We start from the raw sequence: 26,098 nt of genomic DNA on the forward strand, positions 1-26,098 counted from the left end.
CCAAACATGTTGTAGTCCAACATAGAGTAGAGTTGAGAGTGATGGTGGTGATGACAGTGATGATGAAGAAAATGACGCCTATTTATTACATTTTGGCCCTGATGGTCCCCCAAATGATGTCCAACACAAAGAGAAAAACATTATTTAGAAAATAATTTTAAACCATTAAAAAAATTAAAAGGTCTGTTGTTCCATGGTAATCTGCTAATTTTTATGTGTGCAGTGTCTTAACTGAGGGCCTTTCAGAGGTATATATTATCTGCTACCATGTCTACAGTGCTAGAAAAGCTGTGTACTGCCCCTTGATTCTCCTGCCTGGGAATGAGGGTTAGTTTTCAGTAAGCTAAATCTTTCCATTCTACTTCCATCCTCTGTGTCTGAACTAGGAATTGATGCTGCCATTTCTAACCAATTTCAAGGCATTTCCCCCTCTGACTTCCAACACATGACATATGCAGGTTATAATATATTTTTTACAAATTATTTATCACTTGTACATACAAAATTGCTAACATTTTCTAAATGCTGCATGGTTGCTAAAAGATAAGATGGGCCCTGCTTGCAGATTCAGTGTCTGAAATGCATATTATTAAAGGAAAAAGCAAATTGTGATGGAGGAGAAAAGCAAGCAGAGGGCTTAGGCTGATCTCCCCCTTTGCCATTCATTGTGTTCCTTCTGGGGAGACAGGGAATATATCTTTCCTTGGGTTAAGAAGTTAAATTGCTATGCAAGGACTGGGATCACCCAACTATAGAGCAGATGCAGAAGAAATGCCAAGAAGGTCTGGTATGATGTGCAGCAATATTCCTCTCTGTACCCAACACTTCTGATGCTGTAAATGCTAGTGCTTAAGCTGCTGCACAAACACTTAAGAGGTTCTTAGGGAAAGACTTCAGATACTGGAATACTCGGCCAAATGACAAAGGTCTTTAGTTCTTCAGATGTTCTGAAGTGAGAAGTTACAAAAGAAGAAGAAGAAGGCATAGCCAGGTTATACAGTCCTAACAGACATCTGACTCTCTCATCCCTGATCAGTTGATGATCAGTTTGCTCCTTAGTTAGTTGCTTTATCATTCTGTCATTTAGTGAATTATAAACATAGTCGGTATAAACATAGTAGTCAGTGATACATACTGACTACTACTATAAATATAGTGGTCAGTGATACATAGTAGGAAATTAAGAATGCAGTAGCTAGCATACCTATGAAGACCAAAGTCTTATTCAGATTAAGTAAAAAAAGTATATATAGGATGGAGCTGCAGAATGTAATAAGTGATCCAATATTTCCTGTTCTCTCTGTCAAAACAAGACTAAGAACAGATTGTGGTACTGATCATTAATTCTTAATATTAAAATTTGGAAAAAAAGATGAAGAAAAGCACTGAAAGAAACCTAGCAGAAAATATGACTTAAACAACATTTCAGATAAATGTAAAGTCAACATAAAGAACAGATTTGCATTACTAAACTCAATATATTGTGAACCAGAAAACCTGTGGATTGAAAAGAGATATTATTAGGGAACAATATTTGATTGTTCTTTCAACTAATGTACTGTCCCATCGTACTAGAGTGCTCTCTGGGTGGTTTCCAACCTAATTATGCAAAAACTATTCCCCCCCCCCCCCGTCGTGAGCTGGGTACTCCTTTGGCAGACATTGGAAGGATGGAAGGCTGAGTGAACCCTTAGTTGCTACTAGAGATGGGGATATGATGAGGGTCTGGGGAGATGACCAGGGTGGAACTGGACAGTCCATTCATGATTGCACTGCTGCTGCGACCACCGCAGGGCCTTCCAAGGGCTCCGGAGATTGTGTTCGGCGAGCCACTCTTTGGCCTAGCAGAGAGGCTTGTTGTCCTGCTTCCTGCCAGGAGTGGCTTGCCGAACACGATCTCTGGAGCCACTAGGAGGCTCCACTGCAGTTGCAGCAGTGGTGGAATCCTGAGTGGACCATCCAGCACCATGGGGCCGGATCCTCATCATCTCCACCTGTGGGGGGATAATCATATTCGTATACGAATACCCCCCATTCTAGTTGCTACCTAAACCCATCGGTATTGAATTCAGGTTGTAAGCAGAGACTTCACTGAGTGGACCACAGGGCTCAGAATGGCAAAAGACTAGTAAAAAGAAAACAAAACCCCAGATGGATGGTGGAAGAAACGCTCAACATTTTAAAAGGCAAATGAGAATTAAAAGAGGTGACAGAAGTAGGGCCAAAAGTCCTCAATGCAACATTTCTGCAACTATCACAGAGAGACAAAGTGAACTATACTAATGGCTGGTGCAAAGAAATAGAAAACAACAGAGGAAACATATTGCTTCCAGATGATCCAAAAAAATCAAAGGGAAATTTTGGTTTAGATTAGGAATGCTGGAAGATCAACAGAGATGTGCTCTGTCTCGGCAGAAGAAAATAAAGAGAAGATGGAAACAGTATATTGAAGACCTACAGAGGAGAGATAAAAGGATGACAGATTTCTTTGAAGAGGAATCCTATAATTATGAATCTGCAGTTTTAGAAAGAGAAGTAAATGCTGCTATAAAAGCACTATTGGAAGAATGTTTGGTTAATTATTTTTAGTTAACAGAGCATAAAGTACAAAAGCCAGCTACAGCACAGGGGAAAACAAGAAGGAGAATACCTAAAAGTCCAGCTTCCACACAGTCCCTTTTGTTCTCACATTGACTAGCCCTTTGCATATGAAAACAACTACAAACAGTTTAGGTAGAAAAAGAAGACATGTTGTCTTACAGTTGTGGAACTTCAGTTACAATCAGAAGAATAAAAAGATAAAGAAATAAATTGCAATCTCAACCAAGCTGGGATAATGAAATCCACCATTCTCACCACATGGTCAGAGATCAGAAACAGATATCTGCTCAGGTTGAAAGTTATTTTCTCCAACAAGCACTGGGGAGAAAAAAATCACCAGGGGTAGACAGAATACTGATAGAGCTATTTCAAGCCCCAGACTCTAAATCTCAAAAATCTAACAAGAATATGCCAATAAATCTGGAAAACAAAACAATGGCCCACAGACTGGCAACAATTAATATGCATTGCAATCCCCAGGAAAGGAGATGCTAAGGAGTGCAGTACTGTTGCTCTAATTTCCCCTGTGCAAAGCCCTTTGATTGTATGAATCATGAGAAGCTGTGGATCATTCTGGAAGAAATGGGAATGCTTCAGCGCTTAATTGCCCTGATGTGTAACCTGCATTGTGGACAAAAAGTTACTGTTAGGTCAGAATATGGAGAGACAGAATGGTTTGCTGTAGGCAAATGTGTCAGACAAGGGTGCATTTTATTTCTTTTTATCAATATATATTCAGAACATACAATATAGAAAGTTGGACTAGATTCAGATGAAGGAGGAGTAAAAATTAGTGAAAGAAACATTTTAAAAAATTAATCTATGCAGGTGATACTATTTTACTGGCAGAAAGCAGCAAAGACTGGAGAAAACTTCTGATAAAAGTGAAGGAAGAAAGTGCCAAAGCAGGACTGCAGTTGAACATTAAGAAGACAAAAATCATAACTACAGATGGCCTACACAAATGTAATGCTGACAATGAGGAAATTGAAATAGTCAGAGATTTTGTATACTGTATCTTAGTTCAGTTATCAGTCCTAATGGAGACAGCAGCCAAGAAATCAGAAGACTGAGACTTGGAAGGGCAGCGATGAAAGAATTAGAAAATATGTGTGTTCTGTGATGTCAAGTTGGAATTGACTTATAGCGACCCTAACAGGGCTTTCAAGGTAAGTGAGATATTTAAGGTTTTGCCAGTCCTACTCCCCCAGTCATTTTCCATGTCAGAGCAGGACCCTGTTCTCCAGAGTCCTAGTCTGTCATTCAATCCACTGCACCACACGGGGAATCCCAGAAAAGATCATCAAGTGTAAAGGTGTGTCACTGGAGACCAAGATCATCTACACTATTGTTTTTGTGATTGCTATGTACAGGCGTGAAAGCAGAATAGTTAAGGAGGCTGATGCAGGGCGGGGGGAGAGATTAATTGGAAATACAGTGCTGAAGGAGAGCTTTGCAGGCCTCGGACCACCAGAAAGACAAACAAGTGAGTCCTAGAACAAATCAACCATCTCTGGAGGCAAAAGTGACAAAACTAAGGCTGTCTTACTTTGGGCACATCATAAGAAGACAAGACTCTCTGGAAAAGGCAATAGTGGTTGGGAAAGTTGAAAACAGTAGGAAAAGAGGGAAACCAAGTATGAGATGGACTAATTCCTTAGGTTTACAAGAGCTGAGAAGAATTGTTAAGGGCAGGACATTTTGAAGATCGCTGATCCATAGAGTTCAGAGCTACAGTATTTACAAGATCCAGCAAGAATTCACATTTCTAAATCTTGGTCATTTCAGTAAGAGGCTGCTCTTGAGTGGGATTTAATATTCTGTATATCACAAATGTATATATAAAATTCAATAATTGTAGTGTTGTCTGCATAAAGATTGGGGTTGAAGGGAAAGACTGTGTTCCGTTTGTTAACTATTTTTGTTCAGATTCTAATCTTAGCCTACCCACAAGAAACTCAAGCCAGATGCTGTTGAGAGACAGTGGCTGGGATCCAAAGAGCTACTTTAAGAGCTATTTTAATCCAAAATCTTTGGTGTACTCAATGGAATGTTTGACCTTTTTCTTTTGAATGGCAGATACACACACATACTCCCATGTTGTATCAGAAACTGCTTTTGAAACTCTCTTCAGCAGTGGCAGAATGGTAAATTCTGAAGTGTGTTTATCATGAAAGCCTAATAACTGCGCTTCAGCTAAGACTGTAGAACGTTAAAAATTATGGTAGATCTCCAATTACACCTTTCCTCTGAACTATTTATTTATATCAAGAATAGGCAATGTGCATCCATATACCATGGGCCCCACGAAGCCACTTTTTTTTAGTGTCCCAGTGTACCACTATGGGCCTACATGCCATTTTGTGACACTAATACACTCACAACCTTTTTAAAAAAATGTTTTTACTCAAATTATCCCTGGCGCCCTTATTCCATGTTTTGAGTGCCCACCAGCACTACTGGGGTCCTACATATCCCCTGAGCCTTTTTCTTCTAGTTAGGTCCACTAAAGCAGTGGCCCCCAACCTTGGGCCTCCAGATGTTCTTAGACTTCAACTCCCAGAAATCCTGGCCAGCAGAGGTGGTGGTGAAGGTTTCTGGGAGTTATAGTCCAAGAACATCTGGAGGCCCACGGTTGGGAACCACTGCACTAAAGGGTGCAAGGGGGCTTCAGTTAAATCTGTGTTTTTAGTTAAACTATAATGTAATTAATAAAAACCCATTTAGTTACTTTATAGTACATAATGCCTGCTTTGCTGCTGGCAAATCTGAAGTTAATTTCCTAAATCTGATTTTGGGAACTATTTTGTAATTTTGTACCTGATCTATAGCTGCACTGCTTATTTGTTATTTTAACTTAAGATTTTTTTAAATGGTGAAATTCACAGTCCAGGCTTCTTTACAATTGCAAAGCTTGATCAAATGTGTCTGTTTATTTCTCTCTGCTGACGATACTCCATGCATTCACTTGCATGCCATTCTGCTGTTCCACCCTTTCCTGAAAAAACATCCTGCTGACACCGTTGTGTGTGTGTGCAATCACACACACCGTTCTGTGAATCTTGGGGGAACTGGCTGTTTCTTCCCTTGTATGTTTGGTGAGGTTGGTGCTGTTTTGGCCTTTTGGAGAGGATTCACTACTAATTGTTGTATTCTTATTCTACATTTTGCTGAGGGACCTGCAGTTGGCTATTGTCATCAGCCACAACAGTCGGATACAAACTGCAGGTTCTGAGCTCTGTGAAGAAGATGAACGGCATAACTAACAATTCTGCAATTAGTGTGTGTGAGTATCAAAGTGGAACATGTAATATCAACCATGAAGGTCTATTCAGGAGGGTGAATAGGACAGAGTGAATGAAAGAGAAAATAAAAATGTCCTACAACAGAAAGAGAAATCATGGTTGCAAAGCTCTGATTTGGGCAAAGCAATGAAAAACACTGGCCAGGAGAGATTCAAGTGTCATGAAATGCCAAGAAGCTTACTCACATGATCCTGTTGCCTCTCTCTGGGCTATAATGGGCAAAACCAATTCTGCGTGGATTCTTTCTCTGCATTGCTCAGAGAATCATTCATCCAGATTCACTCACCCTTGAACTTGTGGCATAGATCAGAACTTTTTACTTGTAAAGGAGGTTGCAGGTGGACACTTTCAATCGTTGAGCACATACTAGGCATGTAGACTGGTGGAGTACTGGGATAATTCAGTTTAATTTGTTAAGTACAGGAATAGGATCTGTGCTGTGAAAGAAAGAAAGAAAAAAGCCACAGCGGTGTTTTTTTTTTTTTAAATTTAACCATGCAAAAGTAATGCTTGTAATTTGATAAAGAAAATTTAATTTGTGATCCCATGAGCAAAGGATAATAGACTGAAAAAAAGAGATGAGAACAATCCAGCCTAAGCTGAGTGCCATTTATTTCAGTGAAAGAAGCAAATCAATACTTCAGATCAGTGTGCTTGGAATCAGTTGGACAGAATCTTGCTGGTGTTTGTGTATTGCATAACTTATCATGGTTAATTATAGATAACTAGCAAAGCACGAGGATGCATCTCAGTTACTCAACTGTGCACATAACCAGGCACACACGCAAGGTAGTTCTGGCATCTCATTAACTATGGCAAGTTACTCAAATGTTATGCAAACACCAGTTGGGTTCTGGCAGGTGTCTTCATGTCTGTACTAAATGGAATCGACAGGTTACCCACCTTTAATTGTAGTTCTTCGAGTGGACCTCTGGGATTCACACCCTGGGTGGCTAATAAGCTGTCTTATGCAGAGACAAGGTGTTACACCAAGGTAGAGGCTAGAACAGCACATCCAAAGGCCACATCAGAATTCTGCCGGAGGTCGAGTCTATAATGATGGATAAAAGTGGATTGCTGTGCCCAAGTGGCAGAGGCGCAGATGTCTGGAAGAGGTACACTGCGGAGAAAAGCTGTAGAAGCCGCCACTACCCTGGTGGAGTGAGGTTGGATCACTCTGGGGGCTGGATGTCGAGCAAATTGGTAAGCCAAATGAATAGTAGAGGTGACCCATCTGGATATAGACATGGAAGTTACTTGACAGCCTTTGGTAGGCTTATGAAAAGACGAGGTAACCATCTAAAGGGTTGGGTATATTGGAGATAGAAGGAAAGGGCTCTCCGGATATCTAAAGTATGGAAGATTTTTTCATGATTCATGGGGGGGTGATGGGAAGCATGAAGAAAGGATAATCGGTTGTGAGAGATGAAATTGAGAGACAACTTTGGGGAGGAAGGAAATATCCATGAATAACTTCACCTTATTGGGAAAAATTATAGATAAAGGTAGTCATAGCATAAGGCTCCCAGCTGAAGTGATAGCTACAAGAAAAGCCGTCTCAAAGGTGAGATGTAAATGAGCTGTTGCTAAAGGCTTGAAAAGAACTCGTTTAAAAACGAGTTAACGACCATTGTGGAGAAGGAGGTCAAATATCAGGGTATATATGAGAAAGACCTTTAAGAAAACGTTTTGTCATTGGATATTTGAATAAATTTGCTGCTGGAGAATTTGGAGGTTGGTACGAGATCATTGCAGAAAAATACACTTGTAAGGAGGAGATGGAAAGGCCATTGGATTTGAGATGCAGTAGGAAGTGGAGAATGGTGGAGAGTGATGGTTGATGGAGGGTAGTGAGGAAGATTCAGTGAAATATTGGAATTCCTTCCATTTATATAGGTTTATATTTATTTTTATTTATATATTTTATATTTTATTTAAATTTATAATTATATAATATAATTATATTTATATTCATTCCTTGTGGATGGTTTCTTAGCCTGATGGAGAATGTCCATTAGCGAGGGGGAATCCTCCACGCTGCCAGGTGCAGAACAGGTAAGTCTGGGTGGAGGACTTGGAAGTTGTTTTGTGTGAGGTGTGGCAGGCAGGGGAGGTGGTGGATGTCTGATGAGAGACTGCAGAGAACTGGGAACCAAGGCTGTCTCTGCCACCAAGGGGCTATAACAATGGCATTGATTTTGTCTTGTTGAAGACTGACTACAACTCTGTGGAGGAGAAGGAATGGCAGAAAAAAGAAAGTAAGGGTTTTGGGCCAACGGGAGTGTTTGCTGATTCCTGTTTGGGAACACTATCGTTTACACTTTTGATTCTCTCAGGAGGTGAAGAGGTCGAGAGTCGGTGTGCCCCATTTCTGGCAAAGTTGACGGAATATTGATTGATCCAGTTCCCACTCGTGAGCCTAGGCATTTGTGCAGCTGAGCAAATCTGCTAGGTCATTTCGTGACCAGCCATGTGTAAAGCTGTGAGACAGATGTGATGTTGCAGACACCACTCCCAGAGGTTGACCACTAAGTAGAGGAGACTTGGAGAGTGGGTGCTGCATTACTTGAGAATGTAGTACATTGCCATGTTGTTGTCGGTGGCAATCTGTACCATTCTGCCTACAAGAAGGTTTCTGAAAGTTCTGCAAGCCTTATGACTGTCAATAGCTCCAATTCATTTATGTGGATCAATTTCTCTCAGTGAGACCATTTGGTGTGAATCTTGAGGGATTTGCAGTGAGCCAGCCTATGTGGCTGGCATCAGTAGTGACTTGTATTTGCGGACATGGTTATTGAAACGGCCACCCGATAGAAAGGCCGGTATGGGAATGCCACCATTTAAGTTGAGAGGCCAATTCTGACTCTTAGGAGAGTGTGGGGAGAGTCTGTTAGTGGATCGAATAGGGCCGGAAACCAGGATTGGAGAGATCTCATTTTGAGATGCACATGCTGTACAACTGACGTCACAGAGGCCATGATGCCTAGAATTTGTTGCACTGTTAAGGCAGGTATCAAGGCATGAGGGGTGAAACCCTGAAGCAAGGTGATCAAGTTTTGTCTCTTGTCCGAAGGGAGGAAGGTGGGCTTGTATGGAATCTATGGGTGCGCCTGTGTGATGTACAGTCCTTGCAGGTTTTAAACATGATATCTGTTCACTGACAGTAAGACTGAGATCTCAAAGAAGGGCGAGGGTGAAGCAGGTGTCTTGTCGAGCTTTGCGATGGGAGTGTACTACTAGGAGCCAGTCATCGATATATGGAAAGATGAGAATTTCTGGAGTCTTAGGTAGGCAGCTACTGGTGCCATGCACTTGGTGAATACTCTCGGAGCTGGTGCAAGGCCAAATGGGAGCCTTTTGAATTGGTAAGCTTGTGATCCTAGTTGAAAACGGAGGGATTTTCTGTGTGTGTGATGTATTGAAATATGAAAGTAGGCATCCCTTAGATCTATGACTAGTGAACCAGTTGTTCTTTCGAAGTAAGGGAATAATTGATTCTAGGGTAACCATATGGAATTTTGTGGCAATGATGTATTTGTTTAGTCCTCTCAAGTTTAAGGTAGGGCAAAGCCCTTCGTCCTTTTTGGGGATGGTGAAATAGCGAGAGAGAAAAAACCAGTTGTTTTGATAGACGGGTTGTATGGCGTCTTTGAGAAGTAAATTTGTTATTTCTTCTTGCAGAGGTTGTGAAGGTGAAGTGATGGCATGTCTTGCTGGAGGAATGTCGAAGAAATGTACGCGGTAGCCATTTTTGATGATAGACAGCACTCAGGCATCTGTGATGATGGATTCCCACGCAGGTAAGTGTTTCCAACGGGCAGGGTTGGTGAGCTGGGTTGTGATCTCAGTCAGAGAAGGGTCAAACATGGTGTTTGGGTTTCCAGTCGTTTCACCTAGTGGTAGGCTCTTGTCACGTTTTGGCTCTTTGGTTTTTGAAGTAGGGAGTGTAAGATGTTTGTCTTGGAGATTATAGTTGGAACTTCTGGTAAGAGTTATAAGGTCTCTGCTGAGAACACTGCTGGTAGGAAGGGTAGACTCCCCAACGTCTAGCTGCTGATTGTTTCTTTTGCACATTTCCTAGTATATCATCAGTTTCAGCATGAAAGAGGCCTGCCCCATCGAAGGGGAGGTCTTTGATACGTGCATGGGCATCTTCATCTAGGCTGGCTGTTCTGAGCTAGAAAAAAATGCTATAGGGCTACTGAAGTGGCCATAGACTTCGCTGTAGCATCTACAGTGTGATGGACAGAGAGCATCTGTTGCTTAGCAATGGAAAGGCCTTCTTGCTTGAAGGTTTGGGCTAGTATCTTTTTATCCTCTGATAGAGATTCAATAAAAGTGGACATATTATCCCAAAGGAAGTGTTGGTAATCTCCCATGGCTTCTTGATAATTAGCTACTCTCATTGCGAATGCTGCAGAGGAGTCGAGCCATCTTCCCATAGAGTCTATTCGCCAACTGTCCTTATTTGGTGGTATGAGAGATTGTCGGTGTTGAGATCTCGATTGTGAGGCTTTGACAAATATAGTGGAGCTGGTTATTTCTGTAGAAAAATGGCTCCTGGGTCATGAACTATAGATATTAGACATCATATGGGAGGAGGCTGGTTCTGTCCAGGACCGTTGTGCAGTACTAAGGAGGGATGGTGACATTGATAAGTGTACTGGAGTAGTTATGTCTTTAGAGATCGGGTCATATAGATGATTGCTTGGTTGTGTCGATGGACAGTGGACTTGGAGATCAAGGGACTTAGCCATATGAACCATAAGTTGGGTATAAGTCTGGAAATCCTCTGCCAGTGATGGTGGATCGGTATTGACAATGTCAGATTCTGGTCGTGTCTGGAGTTGACGGACTGTTGGTCGACTTCAGTGTCAAGAGGCTGGACTTCATAATATTGTTGGTTATGACCCGAGATAGATGGAAGCAGCATGTCAATGGATATCTGTCGGTGTCGAGAGTTGTCAACATCAAAAGAAGGCATTTGAGTGTCCATGGGCCTTGTCTGGTGTGGATGGACCTCAGTGTCAAGCCCAGTATCGTAACAGTGTTGGGGGTGATGTCTCGGATTCACCAGAGGACGGGAATCTTGTGGAAGTAATGGGTGGATATTGAGGATCATCAATATCAGAGCCTGTGTCTCTGTGGTGCCTAAATGGAGGTTGCTGATACGATGGCAGAGCAGTAGAATATACGGATGCTGGTGAGGCTGGGGCTATAAAAACCTCATGAGTGGAAGAGAATTGCTTGACTGTTCTGGGCTTTTTCAGCACCAGGTAGGGAGAGGATTGAGGTATAGAAGAGTCTTGGCAATACAGCCGTTTTGACACCAATGGTTATCGAGAGGGAGGCAGACTGTTAGATGGTACCATTGAACCAGGTAAAATGCCTGGTCGGCTGGTAGGTGCAGTTTGTCAGAAAGAGCACTGGTCGGGGCAAATGGCAACCCGTGCTGAGCGTGGGTCTGAGCCACACATGATGGCTCAACACAGCTGTTGAGATTGTTGTTGTTGATGTCTCTGTTTAGGGATCAGTGGGTGGTCTGACAGCAATGAGTAGGGGACAGTGTCAAGTCCCTCGGGATGGAGGCCCTTGGGTGAAGTAATAACTGAGGGGTTGCTCGATGGAACAAAAGGTTTTGGACTGGGAGGAGAAGATGTTAGACAGTCAACTCTATCATCCCATTCTGGTGACTGAGAACATGGTTGATGGGACGGGAATCCGTCATCATCAGAGGGAGAACCAACCGAAAATGACTCAGAGAGTTGTTGAGGCTGTGGAAGGGTAACCACAGGCTTAGATCGTTTTAACTCTTTTTGGAGGAGAAGGTTCTGGAGCCAAAGAAGCTTCGGTAGGTTTTTGACATTTAGTGGAAGTTTTCGACGCTGAGGACTTTGGCATTGAGGGCTTTGACTTGTTTGTTTTAGAGGTCTTAGACGATGTAGATGGAGCATTGGAGTGGGATGGTGTAGCTGATGGGTGTTGTTTAGATGATTCGGTAACAGCTTTTTACACCACTTTTGTTTGAGAAATGGCCTTACATGGGGGTTGGGCCATTCTAACTGGTTGCAAATATTGTTCCCAAAATCAGACTTTTTGCCTAGAAAGGCGGGACCGCAGAACTCCACATTTAAAATTTTTGCAATGGGCACAGGAGTAAGCTTGATGTTCTTTTTCTAAACTGAAAAAGCACTTAGCATGTCTGTTGGAAAGCGGAATTTTATTATCACAGACAATGCAGTGCTTAAACGGGCCCAAAGGGGCCATGAATTTAGAGAAAAATGATTTTAAGAGAAAATGAGGTTGTATGGGGGTGTGTGACTGGGAGGATGAAAAAAACTAATAAAAAACTAATAAAATTATTGGAAACTTTCAACAATAATAAGAGAAATGAAATAAAAATGAAAAGGAATCAAGATTAAGCTCTCTATCACTTTACTCACAGAACCAGAACGAACTATGAGGCTCTCAATGCAGTGGTTGAAAGAAACTGAAAGGGGACGCTTGACGCCAAGGTACTTATACGGTTGGGGAGGGGCTTATTCTAATGTGTTTATTGCTAACGCAGAAGCTCTAGAATCCTACGATAAGGCTCCATGCAGACACGGATCACCCAGGGTGTGAATCAGAGGCCACGAAGAAGAACGAATCTTGACTAAGTAGCTTAAAAAATTACCAGAATTGGTTTTCTAATGTCACTTTCTTTTGTTTTGAAAATGTAAAACTGGCTTTTCAAAGGGGGGGAGGGGTTATTCCTTGTATTTTCAGCTCAAAGGAGACACCAGCCGAACTTAGTCATGAGGCTGACTAAGAAAAGAGTGTCTCAAGTAAAGAAGGCAAACACTTTGATTCTGAGAACAAATAAAAGATAGGTGGCCAAACTAGATTTGTTACTACTGTATTAACGTATGGTTACTTTGGTCCAACCTCCTATGTTGATGACTTGAGAAGGTTTGTAGCATACCTTCCATAAGTGACTGCTTGCTTGGACTCCTCCAGGATGAAATAACCTTTTTGCTAGAAACAGCTGCTTAATAATGATGGAAAGAACCATAGTGGCCAAAGTGAACCATCCGTCTGGTTTTCTGTCAGAAATATCTCCCCTTATGTCCAAAGTGTGAGGATAAATAATCACGCCCTTTGTACTTACAAATTCACAGGAAGCCGCTCAAACTAGGCCGAGTGCCTTCTAGGTAGGCAGGGCAGCCCTTCCTAGGCCAGGTAATCTCACTCTCCCAAGCTTCCAAGACAAGAAGGCACACAGAAGCTAATTGGATTCAACTGTAGGGAGGTTACAAGAGAGTTGCCTAGTGGTACTATGTCCTTGAAATTCACCACCACCACCACCCTCATGCTTTCCTCAGATGTTCTGCCTCTGCAGCCTGTGGGCACCAGCATTTGCCCAGCACTGCCAAATGCTGTGCCCGCTTATGACACCCTGTTCAGCAGCAAGGTTTGCATCTGTTACTCAGTAACTAGGAATGAAGCTATTGGAACCCTGTGGGAGGCCTGATGATTACATGTTTCTGGCCCGTTATATTCTTCAGCTATCTTTTGCTAGAAATTTTGAAGTGTATTCATTCTGCTTATTTCCAGTGAGTCCTCACTTGGGCTTCCCTCCACAATAGAAATCTGGTTTCCTCCCTCTTGTTCAATATGGGCTACAGAGCCAGAGAATGGTTTGGAATGGCAGGCGTGATGCAGGGAAAAAAGAGAGAGAGCCATGTTTCTTCCACATGTATGTGGTTGTTTATGAGGAAGCAGTAAAAGGGTGTGGTGCAGTGGATAGCATGATGGACTAATACTCAGGAGGTGTGGGTTTGAATCCCCACTCAGCCATGGAAGCTCACTGGGGTTGTGGAACTTCTAGAACCATTCTTTAAATATCTCACTTAACCCGAAAGCCCTGTGGGGTCCCTGTAAGTTGATTTTGACAGTAAAACCAGGAGCTTTCTCCAAAGTGCCACTGTTTATTGTTTAACAATGCTCATGGTAGGGCCGGTGAACTTTTGGCACTCCAGATGTTTTGGACCACAACTCAAAGTCCTTTATCATTGGCAATGCGGGGTGGGAATTCTGGAGTGCCAATGGTTAGGCACCTCTGCCCTATGGTATCTTTCCTATACAGTATGTCTAAAATATTCTATTATATTTTTCTTGTGGGGTGTCTCCTTCCTAGGAGAGCAAAGGTGTCATTTTGTTGTCACTATGCCTTTAGCATAAACATAACTTATGTTCAGCCCCTCATATTCAGGGCCATTGTGTTCTTATCCTGGCAAGTCTCCAGTCCCTTTGCAGTCCTGACTGAAGTCAGTTGCTAGGGTGGCATGATGGTGTCTCAGTCCTGTCAAACAAGGGACGAAATTTTCCTTGTCTATATTTTTATTTATCCTACGCTAGCAGAGTAGGAGCATGTTAAGATCCTATGAGCAATGAGTAAAACAGCTGGAAATCCTCCAGGGAGAGAGATATGGGTCATTCTGCACTTTGTGTGACACTATTTCCATTTTGAGTTTTAGAAGTAAAACAGTGGCAGGTGGAAAACACTAGTCAGTGCTTGTTGTTTGGCAGGAATCTCCAAATCTTGACGAAGCTCTGTCTTCCCAGCTTCATTTGGACAGCCTGCATTTCTGCCTTCAACTTCTGCTGCCCAGCTTCCCTCTCTGCCTTTAGATATCATCACCACCACCACCACCTCTCTTCTCAGTGGAGAATCTCATGAATGGTACAGCCATGATTCATGTCTTTGTTGTGATCCTGACCCAGGCCTTGAGAATGAACACTGGACAACTGGAAACTTTTGTTTTGTGAGCAAAAAAACAACTATGGCGAGAGAAACAGATTTGTCATCTATTGCGCAACAAAAATTAAAAGAGAGCTAGTAATGTTAAGGCCTTTGTATTACCCAGGCTGTTTTTAACTGAGGATAATGTTTTAAAACTTAATGAAAATTCTTCATCATCTTTGAAGCACTGGTCGTTGAGAACAACTCTTTGCTATCACTACCAATTTGTCAGTTTCCTGGTTGCCTGGTATTCTAAATTTAGGCATGAGATGAAATGTAGTCATCTGAGGCAGCCTAAATTATTAGACTGAAACAGTCTAAATTATTTATTAATAATATTTTATAGGAAAGAACAGCATTAGCTAATTTATAGTTTTCAAGAAATGCTTGATGCTAGATTTTAAAGATAAAATTGGTGCCGTGAAAAGCCTCTGGGGGACTTTTTACCATAGCCAGATTACCTAAACTGACCCTAGACAAAGTCAATTTTAAGAGGAACCAGCTGTACATTATATTCTCACAGCTACTTTTCCCCTCAGTTTTCCATCTGGTCTCACCTCACCTATTTCTGGTCACTTAATTTACGTGAATTCTCCAGTTGCCACTGTCAGATCAGTTAGGTTGTTGCTTCCATTAGGAAGAGCCTTCAACCAACTTCAGTTTAATGCTTCTCTCACACCAATCCAGCCCCCTTCCTTCCATGTTATATAACCTGTCACTGTGCAGTTATGGGCACACAGACTTGCATCAGAAAGGCATGAGCAATTCCACGCAGAACGTTTCTCCAGTCTATCTTGACTCAAGCCACGTTTTTCGTCTTCCTTGGTCTAACTCTTCTCGAAGTTAAGACCAGACATTAATGAATACTAAAATAACACCCATCAGTTTAGTAATTGGACAGCCATGGGGAGTCAGGTGCAGTGTGAGTTCTCAATCTGTCTTCATATTCCAACTATGGAGAGAGGAGAAGGTGATGGAAGTGATGGAAATTCAGTTACTGTGTAGGATAGCAAGAAGAGCAGTAGCCTTGTAGGCCTGGATATTTGTTGAAGAGGGGATCTCCGGTTATTGTTACATACAGCTAGTCATAGAGCTCCACAGTAACCTACAGGCTGGGACTTGAATGTTGTTGAAGAAAAGTGGACATCCTCTATCATCCTCATCTTCACTCCTTTGTCATTTTCAGGGAAGGCAGTGCTCAAGAAATAGAAGTTTAATAATGTTACACTACAAACTTAGGACCCAATGAGCTTCCATACTAGTGACCTTCCATAATCTAAACTAGACATTTACTGCAATCCTTTGCTGTTTTTTCACATTTGTGTGTTATTTTTCTTCCACTGAGCTGAAAACAGTGTACCTAGTTCTCCTCCACCCTTCTTTGGCTTTACAGTAGCCTGTGAATTTGGTTAGTGTGTACTGAGAGAGAGTAACCTGCCCAGTTTCCTGACTGAGCGATGGCTTGAATCCAGGCCTCAAAAGTACTAATCCACCAGTTACTGTGCTACATTGATTCTCCTTCCACTTCCTGAAGTAATTTGCCACAGCTCACAATTAAAAAAAAAAGTAACAGTATCTTCTTCAAATACCCCCCAAAAGAAACATATTTCATATTGTTAGGTAAGTTTCCTTGTCCATTTTGTTTCTTGCTAGACTTCGTTTCTTGCTTCTCCACAGCCCTTAGTCACCATATGGCTAATAAAACTGCACAAATATGGACCCTCCAAGATGTTGGGATCAGCAAGAATTTCCCCACACCAAGAATGTCTTGTACTTGGCTTTGGGTTACTGCTTTGGCTCAACAATCCCCACCCTCCCCACATTTTGCATTAATACATCAACCTAAGAAGATGCTAGTTTTCACACAGGCCTATGTTTGTGTGTGTATATAAGGGAAATAACTTCTAAATGTAACTTGCTCAAGTGCATTGTTTGCTTCTACCACAAATACAGGGCTTGTGAAGCTAACAGAAATAATTTCTTAACATATGTACATTCAGTGGGAGTGAATCTCATGTCATCTTTCAAACAATGTTAGAAATTAGGTTTTTTTTCCTAGTGGGAAAATTCAAGGTCCTTGGTCAGAATGAAGCTTAATTCAAACCAAATTCATTCAAACTTAATTCATCAGAACTCTTGAATCCAGTTCAATAAAGACCATATAAGAGCGTCACAATAAAAACTGGCAGGTCGAACCTAAAAATATATGGTGTACTGTATTTTCTAGAAAGTGCGACTTCTGTATAGCCCATAAACAGAGCTACAAAGTAGGGTCAGCAAATTTTTTTATACACAGTGACACTCCACTGTCCAAATTTACCACATACTGGAGATTTTATAGTAGTTCTTATCATATTTCCTAACAGAAGTTAGATTCTTCCACCCCTGGCTCCTTCTACAGATCATGTAATTTGATTCAGCTTGAAAGGCTATTTCTAAGTATGCTTGACTGATCAAAATATATACACTTCTCTATTGCACTGTTTTCTAGAACAACAGCCCGTCATGAGGAATTATGAGAGTTGTGTTTCAATAAATGAACAAGTTACCTAGCCCAGACCAATACTAGATGAGACAGTGTACATACTCTGTAGTTGTTTTTTTTTTAAATAATGGAATTAAAATTCTGAACTGTAATAAGCTGGTCAACAATGCTATTAATGCTGCCTACTGGCATAGAAAATCTTCCTTTGCCTCTGAAGTAGCATAAAAGTGCTCATATGGCTTCAGCCATTTAAACAAAAATAAAATAGGAAGTTTAGAGAATTCCATGTCATACATAAAGCAATGGAAATTTCATTACAGGAATTTGATTTTTTTATAGGGGCTAAAAAAGAAAGGAAACAAACAGGGTTTTGCCTTAAATAGCAAAATTTCCATGACTTGAATACTTCGACCTAGCTTTAGGCCAACTGATCTTAGTATTCATAGGTCCCACCGTAAAGTTCACTGTCATACCAATAGAAAGATTACTAACAGCTCCATCTCAGATTTAGTTTTAATTCAATACTAGCTCAACATCAGAACAATTAATTCTGCTTAACAAATTTGCCCTTATTATAACATATAAAAATCATAAAATGTTATTAGGTTTCAGCCTGATTGAATAATTCCTGAGTTTTAGAACACTGCTGAGACACAGCAGTTAAACTCCAAATGTTGTAGGTATAATTTTTTTTGCCAATCATCTTTAACAGGACTGTACATGTTTCAATAAATGTCAATCATCTATAAAAGTCAATCTTCCAGGTCCTTCATTCCTCATCCATCGTCTGTATCTTTTCCATCGAGGGTCCATTGCCTTCTTTTTCTTCAGTTCTTCCTCTTGCTCTTGCTTGTAAAGCTGAAGAGAAAGAAACTATGAAGTTAAAACAGCAATCCTCACTGCACAGCAGCACCTACAGATATTTGTAGACGGCAGTGCAGATGGGCCAATCTGAAATATAGAAGAGTCTATAGAATATTAATACTTTCATGTAAGCTAAATTTTGTATAGTTGAAAGTATTATGCAATACGTATATCAATACTTTAAACAAAACTAAACTACAAAATATTAATACCTTCAACTAAAAAAGGATAAACTGGCTCTCCTGAAACAGGTGAAAATATATTAACAGCAAGAGGTTAAAGAACTGTGTATTGGGGAAAGCAGACTCTCCTTAGCATTTTTCATATAGTAATCTTGAGTCTTATGCATTAAATTCAGTTTTAGTCACAGGAAGAACAGAACCATTATAATGAAATGGGACGTCAGAGTCAATACTTGCGTAAGTCCCATTGATTCAATAGATCTAACTCTAGTTGGAACTAAAATGGGATTTTTCCTAAGTATTGATACTGCACAACTGTTAATATACTGTATTACGAGAAAGTAATATGCTAATTCTGAAATATATTCAAAATTTCACTTTCTGGCCTTTTATATTCACAAAGCTTGCACATGTTCTACAACATGTGTGGGCAAAGTATGGCTATGCCTGTTGTACGAAATCAAAACAATATCTGTCCTGCTGGCTACCTAGGGCATTAAGCAGTACAATAATAAAATGATCGTGTGCCGCCAAGTCAATTCTTACTGATGGCAACCTTTTCAGGGTTTTCTAGGTACAGAATATACAGAAGTGGTTTTACCATCCACTTCTTCTGGGGGTGCCCTGGGACTGTGTAGCTTGCCCATGACCACACAGGCTGGCTCTTCTCTCAGGAGGCACAATGGGAAACTGAACTCCGAACCTCTGGCTCCACATTCAGTTACTTAAACCAGTGGTCCCCAACCTTTTTGGGGGTGCAGACTGGCTGGGGGGAGTGAGCTCCATGTGTGTGTGTGGGGCGTGGGCACGTCATGCTCACGTGATGGGCATGTTGGCATGCGCATGAGTGTAACATGCTCACACGACATGCCCACTGCAGGTGCAACACAGGGGGACCACGAAAATGACACGCTCCCCACGCAAGCGTGACACGCCCACCATGGGTGCTTGCGGGGGGTGGAGATCCGTATCCACAGCCCAGTTCTGGCAAGCCCACGGACTGGCACTGGGCTGCAGACCAGGGCTTGACAACCCCTGACTTAAACCACAATGTTATTTCTGTGGTATTGGAAACAATGGGCTTGGCGATAACTCTCTTTGGACAATGCCAGTCTCACTCTTTATCTAGGCAGTAGTAAGTTGGTTTGTTTTTTAAATGCCAAGTAGAACAGACACTGATAACCCTGCTTCACTAGTTAAACATAAAGGCCTATGGTGTTATGACACATAAAACAGTCTTTTAGATCTGGCTGCACCTTTAGCAGGATCTCCATGATGAATTACTATTGTATCAGCGGGAGTTATATTGAATGATGTCCTTCTGAATAATACTTTGTACAGAGACATTTGTACTGTGGGTGCCAGCAGTGGCGCTTTCTACATCTTGATGCTGTATCTATGTAACTACTTATCTAAAGAACATTACTCCTGGTCCCCACTCCAATGACCAGGAAGAACATTAAGATGTTCTTATTTTGCAGAGCTTACAATACTGGCCAAGATCTGGCTTCAAGCCACTTTTCAGATGTTAATTCTAAACACGCCACAGTTTACTGGACTGTTTATTGCTTTATTATAATTTGCTGTGATGCTTTCATTATGACTACATGCCAGGTTGAATGGAACACTAACAGAAAAGTCAGAAATCATTCACCTGACCCAAAGAGCTACTATCTTTGCCATAATCAATGAATTCACCTGAATACGGCAGTGAACATCTGCAAGCACTATTGCACTGACAGTGTCTTGTAATCATTTCAAAATTATCAAAACATCAATAAATACATACCAGTGTAAACTAAATATAAACATCAGGAAAGGCCTACAAAGCTATTCATACGAAATAGTCTGTGGTTCTAATCTAAATAGCCTTTAAACGAATCATCTGTTGTACCTGAGTTAAAAACAAGGGAACTGAACACTGCTTGTAAGCTAAAGAGACTGTTGATCTTTATATGAACCACATTACACAAGCTTGGCTTAGTCACTACTGTAGTACCAGAGTTGTATAAACATGATTTTGGAATACAGGAGACAAAAGGTTCTTTTTCACCTGTCATGCATCCGCATCACTCACCTCATAGTTCTCCTTTATCCAGAGCTGGCGTTCAAGGAAGGTCTCTTTCTGGTGATCTTCCAAAGTATCAAACTGAGACTGTGACATTTTCATGTATTTGCGTATGAGGTACAACTTTTCCTCTTCACCATACTCTTGTCTTTTGATGTTGAAGGAATAAATCCACCAACAGTACCAGGCTATGTACTTGCAAAAATAAAAAGGTGCTAAGATAATTTGGAAAAAAAGGATGTCATAGATTTGGGGTTTCTGGTAACCACCTTTGATATCAATTTTGGTTTTGATTACATTTTTTATGATTTCTTCTTCTTCCTTGCGCATTTCTTCCTTGGATCGCCGGTTTTTGCCCTTTTCTTTGGCTCTGTTTAACAGCCCTTGTTGCCTGGCAATTTCAGTGGCCTGTATGCGATATTTTGGCACAGTTGCTAGGTAGTTGATAGCTTCATTGTAGCTACTCCACCAGCTGAAGAACTAGAATACAAAAAACAAACACATAGTCCTATGATAGTCAGGCTGTATATGAGATGCAATGTATTTGACTTGGCCTACTGTTTTCTTAATGTCTACAGCTTTGAACTCAATATTTTTAAAAAAGAAATCTCTATCCCTTTCCATGTAGTTCCATATATCATGTCACTAAATTTTAAGGAGATTAGAATACAGCGTTAAAACGAAGTTTTACTAATACTAATTACTAATAGTTAATGACCTCACTCACTTATGGATGTGAGCTCTGCCTCCCTGATATGGACCAGTTCTAATAGCCCTAACAAAGATAGTGGCAGGGGAAATTTGCCTTTACCAAAATAAGAAACAAGAACAACAAGAAGTACATAAGTGCAGTAAGTACATAGGGACCCAGGTAGAAGGAATAATTATCAAAAAAATAAAAATAAAAAAATCACTTAGCTACCCAGTTTCCCGTGTAAGTGGAGGCCTGAATCCAATCCTTTATCTTTTCTTATTTTCCAGACTAGAAGACACTGGGAAAAAAAAGCAGACAAGCATATTTACCTGAAATATGGAGATAGCACAGACGGTGACTAAAATCACTATTCTGACATCCACCTTGGGTGCCAGTCTTCTAGAATAATAGTGATAGTAATGGCTGTAATACTCCTCAGGATGATCCAGCATATAATCATAATCCTTACGAGTTTCTTCATCCTGCAATAATGATTAGCCATTTTTTATATTGACAAAAGCCCCATTTCACAATAATTTTAAGATAAGAGGCAAGGTATAGAAATTGTTTTTTAAATCATATTGCCTAGATGTACAGTTTACACATTTTACTTGTACACATTACTGTCAGAAGTTATACAATATTATAATATAGTAATCTTAGAACTGCAAAGCTGGATAAAACACAACAAAACAAGCAAAAAACTATATACATTTTGGTAATGTAAGTTATTTTCAAAGACAAAATACAGTGATATGTGCTTCTTAAAGGGCATAGTGTACTACTGACTCAAAGGCAACACATATTTGATCTTTAAAGCACCTATGACTTTCCAACCTATTTTGAATTGTAACTCCTACAGTCCCTGTGTTTTGACCATGCTGGCTGGACTGTCTGAGACCTATTGCCCTGATATTGTACTATGTGAATGTCTATATGTGAAGGTACGGCTTACTCTATGTCTCACTTCATGAAACAGACTGAAGTTACTCCTTGTTTTAACTTGGTTTGCATACTGCAGGGAAAGACTGAAAAATGATAGACACCTTGTCCACAGAAAGTGTGGAAACCAAGGATACACACAGACAAGCATTCCCCAGAAAGGTATAACTCATGTCTGTGGCACAGATCCCAGAGATTTACTGCATCTACCACAAACCTTTTGCAGTACAAGCCTTTCTTCCACATATTCGTCCCCACTAACTGTGAAAATCAGTTGCTTGTTGCATGAAAGCCAGAGTGGAATATTCTAGCACTTCCTTGCACTATAATACCTCCTTCATACCCATACCACTTATAATTTTAAGTATCCAGACTGGTCAGTATGCAGAATCACATTTCTGTTTCCTGGCCATGCTGAACTCAATGTCTGCATATTTTGACACCCACTACATTTACCTTGCTCATGGGGCTAAAGAATCAAAAGGATTGTGCCAATAGTTCCCTACCTGTTTCACTGTAATTGCAGAACTGAAAGCTTTGTCCTGACTTCCCATTTGTCTTCTCATGAATCACTGTCTATCATTCTATTGCAGCCTTTTCTAACCTGGCACCCTCCAGATGTTCCAAATAAATCCCCATGATCCCTCACCCCTGGGCATGTTGGTAGAAGCTCATGTGAACTGCAGTTTAAAGCAGTGGTTCTTAACCTTGGGCTACTCATGTGTTTTTGGACTGCAACTCCCAGAAGCCTTCACCACTAGCTATGCTGGCTGGGGTTTCTGGGAGTTGCAGTTCAAAAACACCTCAGTAACCCAAGGTTAAGAACCACTGGTTTAAAGCATCCAAAGGCACCAGATGGGGGAAGGCTACCCTACTGCAAATGAGGGTCTTCACAAATGATGGTAATAACAAAAGGATATGGATGTGAAAGAGTGACCCTTCCCACACTTGGAAATGTCAATTAAGATGTTAGCTTTACCTTCACCTAGTTAGTTATTACTGTATCTTCTTGATAGTGGTCCCATCCTTATGGAATGGGCTCCCATTAGAGGTTTGTCAAGCCCCCTCTCTCCCAACTTTAAAAAGACTATATTTTAAAAGAAGCTTTTAAGGACATCCTCTCCTGAGTTTTTATGCATATGAGTCCGCTGGTTCCATCATGATTTAGGTTTTAGTAAGGTTTGGTTTCTAGTTTAATTTTTGCTGTGTTGTAAACGTTGACTTTGTGATGTTGAGTTTGCTGGATCTTTTTTTTTAAATTGTCAACCACCCAGAGTAGTGCTTGTCACTAAGTTGGGGAGTAAACAAATATCTGAAATAAATATTATTGCTGAAACAGAGCAAGTCAAACACACACACACACATTACTTAACATCAAGCATGTTATCCCTATGCTCCTGACAAACTGGTAGGAACGTGATTCTGTAGAGAAAGAGGACATTAATGCTCCACGTGGACCATGTTTCCCAGTAAGTTTTGCTAACAATACTGCCTTTGCTGACCATGGGGAGGAAGACTACGCGAATGTCAGAAGAAGAGTACAGGTGGGCTACATGTTGCCTACCACTGGCTCAGGGCTACTTTACAAGACTTCTTCTCTTTGACGAATTTCTGACAATTTCAGTATTTAGAGAAGCAGAACACCCTGATGTTGCCCACACAGGAAATGACTAAGGGCCACTCCCATAATGAGGATCCCAAATGCCAACAAGCTAAAATTTTGCCTCTCATCTGAAAACAACAAATCTGCCAATTACAGTTACAGGGGACTAGATCCAGTGACACCACTGATTGCCTGTATTCCCCAAGAAGCAACAGAGGAATGTTGTACTTAGTGCCTGAACCTGAAGGGCTACCTCAGGCACTCCCAGAAGGCTATGTAGTTGGAAGGGGCCTAGGACATTCCATCCTGTGTTCACACAGTTGCCCTCTCTTGTGCCACATTTTAAGGTGATTTAAAATATTACTTCTTTCCAAAGTTGTTTGCTATATGACTAGAGTAACAGTCCAACCTTCTTTTGGGCATATCGTTCTTTGGGTGCAATTCTTCTCATGTCTAAATTGCACAGTAATTTATCTTATTAGCTGAGCACTGTTGCTAGAAGTCTGTGTACAATACAGCATGATACCATACTGACAATGCACAGGATTTTTTTAATGTGTTGCCTTTTCGCAGCCTTGTACAGGTTGATGTACATGTCTTATAAGACTTCCCATTTTCTCATCCTTTGTGTTATCAGTAAATCCCCATGTCATATTTTTCCTCAGCTATGAGTACTTCAGTTAATACCCCTGTTTTTCACCATCAGTCTTCCAATTGCAACACGGGGCTGATGATACTGATCTGCCCTGCAGCAATGCTGCAGAGTACTGAATGTTTTTGTTACTTTCATATCCAATTTTTCTTGAAGTGAATGCAAGGTGGGATACATAGCTCTCCTCTTCCCCACTTTTATCATTATAACAAGGCTGTGAAGTTGGAAAGGCTGAGAGGGTTTGATTGTCCCTATGTGACCCAGTGTGCTTGATAGGCAATTGATTGGGTATTTGAACCCAGGTCTCCAAAGATGTAATTCAAAATTTTAACTCTGTGTGTGCATGCGCACACACAGATCTATGAATTGATCATTTTCAACATCTTGAATGGTAGACATGCTGCTAAGCTCAGACCCCTCACATAATACTAAGTCTATTTAAGTGATTATTGTGCTACATAGTACTTTATACACATAGACACATATGTAAACTATGGACATAAAACCTATGTGTCATCATAATCAATTAAATATTTATTATCTTGTCACTAAATATATTGATCTATTTTTAAACCAGAGACAAAATCTGCTTCTTCAAGGACACAAAAACTGCCCTGCAAGAAGATTCATCTAGCCCAACCATCTGCTTCCAACCCTGGCCAGCCACTTCCTAGATCCAGATGCCACTAGGAAGCAGGCCAAGGAAGGCAAGAAAACTTTCTCCTTGTTTTCCCCCCTGTATTCAGAGTGTCACTACCTCTCCATATGGGAAGAAGGCCGTTTAGTTCCCGTAGCCTTTGATAAATGGCTCCTCCATAAACATCAGGTCCTTGGGAAGCCCACAAACAGGGCATACACGGGTGGGGGCAACGTAGGGAAGAGCTGGGCACACGGGCTAGGGGGGGATCTTTGGCGTGATCGAGACAGGGCTCCGTGCCACATATAACCCTCTCCAACTCCACCTAGCCAGGGAAAGGCCTCAAATTCCCGCGGAGGGCTCCCGGGGGCCCGCCGCCCCGTCACACATACAGCTGCTGCTGCTCCATCATCCTCTCCAGGCGACCCGTCGGACGGAAGGAAGCGCTGCTGGGAGAGAGGGGAGTTGGGGGCAAGGGGGAGGGGAGGGGAGGACGCGTGTCTTACCGGAGGGATCCGCCCGGGACCGGAGGAGGGAGGGGGCGGTCCCGGCCCCGCTCTCTCACCTTGAGGGTCTCATAGGCAGCGGCGATGAGCAGGAATTTCTCCTGGGCGCTCTCGGCGGCCGCTGCTCCGCCGTCCGGGTCCCGTTGCCGGTCCGGGTGGTAGCGCAAGGCCAGCTGGCGGTAGGCGCGGGCGATCTCAGCCTTGCTGGCATCGCGGCTCACCCCGAGCACGTCGTAGCACACCAGCTTCCCGCAGTACAAGCCTTCCACCAGGGCCTCCGACGGCCGCAGGCAAAGGCCGAGCCACAGGGCGCCCCACAGCAGGAGGAGCCGGCCCCCCGCCGGGCCCCGGAGCCCCACGGGGGGCCTCGCCGCTCGCCGCCCCAACGCCACGGCTGTCGCCAAGGGCAACCGCTCACTGGCTCGCGGGGAAGGGCAGGCGCGCGCTCACCTCGACGCCGCCGCCGCCGTCGCCCGCCCGGCCATCCCGTACCTGCCTTCCGCTTTCTCACACAAGCTAGCTTCCCCGCTGGCGCGAGCTCCGGGAAGGGACGGGGCGGAGCTAGGACACGTGGACGTGGACAAAGCAGAAAAGAGGCGGGCCGGGGAGCGCCGGGCGTGAACCATACGTTGCCAAGCCGCCTAACGTCAAACAAAAAAAAAAAAACACAAACGGGGATGGCCCGGATTGGGACGCTGCTGGCCAATCACTGAGCTGAAAAGCGAGCACTTAAGGCGGGGCTTATCAAGGTGTGGGGCCGTGTTCGCAAAATGA

The 26,098-nt window shown here is 42.0% G+C and overlaps 1 protein-coding gene and 1 long non-coding RNA gene across 2 annotated transcripts; one reads left to right on the forward strand and one right to left on the reverse strand.

Moving 5' to 3' along the window:
* The first annotated feature begins 9,576 nt into the window (after positions 1 to 9,576).
* On the forward strand, positions 9,577 to 14,598 carry LOC140704190 (uncharacterized). The gene is made up of 3 exons (XR_012083318.2): positions 9,577 to 9,706; positions 12,352 to 12,421; positions 14,514 to 14,598. It is a non-coding gene; the product is annotated as an uncharacterized LOC140704190 (long non-coding RNA).
* A 3,073-nt stretch (positions 14,599 to 17,671) lies between these two features.
* DNAJC25 (DnaJ heat shock protein family (Hsp40) member C25) lies at positions 17,672 to 25,950 on the reverse strand. Its single transcript, XM_020791137.3, has 5 exons — positions 25,836 to 25,950; positions 25,384 to 25,769; positions 21,314 to 21,466; positions 20,300 to 20,770; positions 17,672 to 18,034 (listed from the first exon to the last, which is right to left on the reverse strand). Exons 1-5 carry the CDS (start codon positions 25,948 to 25,950, stop codon positions 17,912 to 17,914), a joined length of 1,248 nt encoding a protein of 415 aa, XP_020646796.3. The 3' UTR covers positions 17,672 to 17,911.
* Positions 25,951 to 26,098: the final 148 nt, after the last annotated feature.

Source organism: Pogona vitticeps, chromosome 2, assembly GCF_051106095.1.
Source record: "Pogona vitticeps strain Pit_001003342236 chromosome 2, PviZW2.1, whole genome shotgun sequence".
In the NCBI taxonomy this organism is placed as follows: domain Eukaryota; kingdom Metazoa; phylum Chordata; class Lepidosauria; order Squamata; family Agamidae; genus Pogona; species Pogona vitticeps.

What these genes read in the sequence shown, in the direction of transcription:
- DNAJC25 (XM_020791137.3), bottom strand. Translation starts at nt 25,950, where the DNA reads ATGGTTCACGCCCGGCGCTCCCCGGCCCGCCTCTTTTCTGCTTTGTCC. An exon ending in CTGCCTATGAGACCCTCAAG is followed by an intron (nt 21,467 to 25,383) that starts GTGAGAGAGCGG and finishes TCATTATTGCAG; the next exon opens with GATGAAGAAACTCGTAAGGA. An exon ending in GGATAAAGGAGAACTATGAG is followed by an intron (nt 18,035 to 20,299) that starts GTGAGTGATGCG and finishes CTTTCTCTTCAG; the next exon opens with CTTTACAAGCAAGAGCAAGA.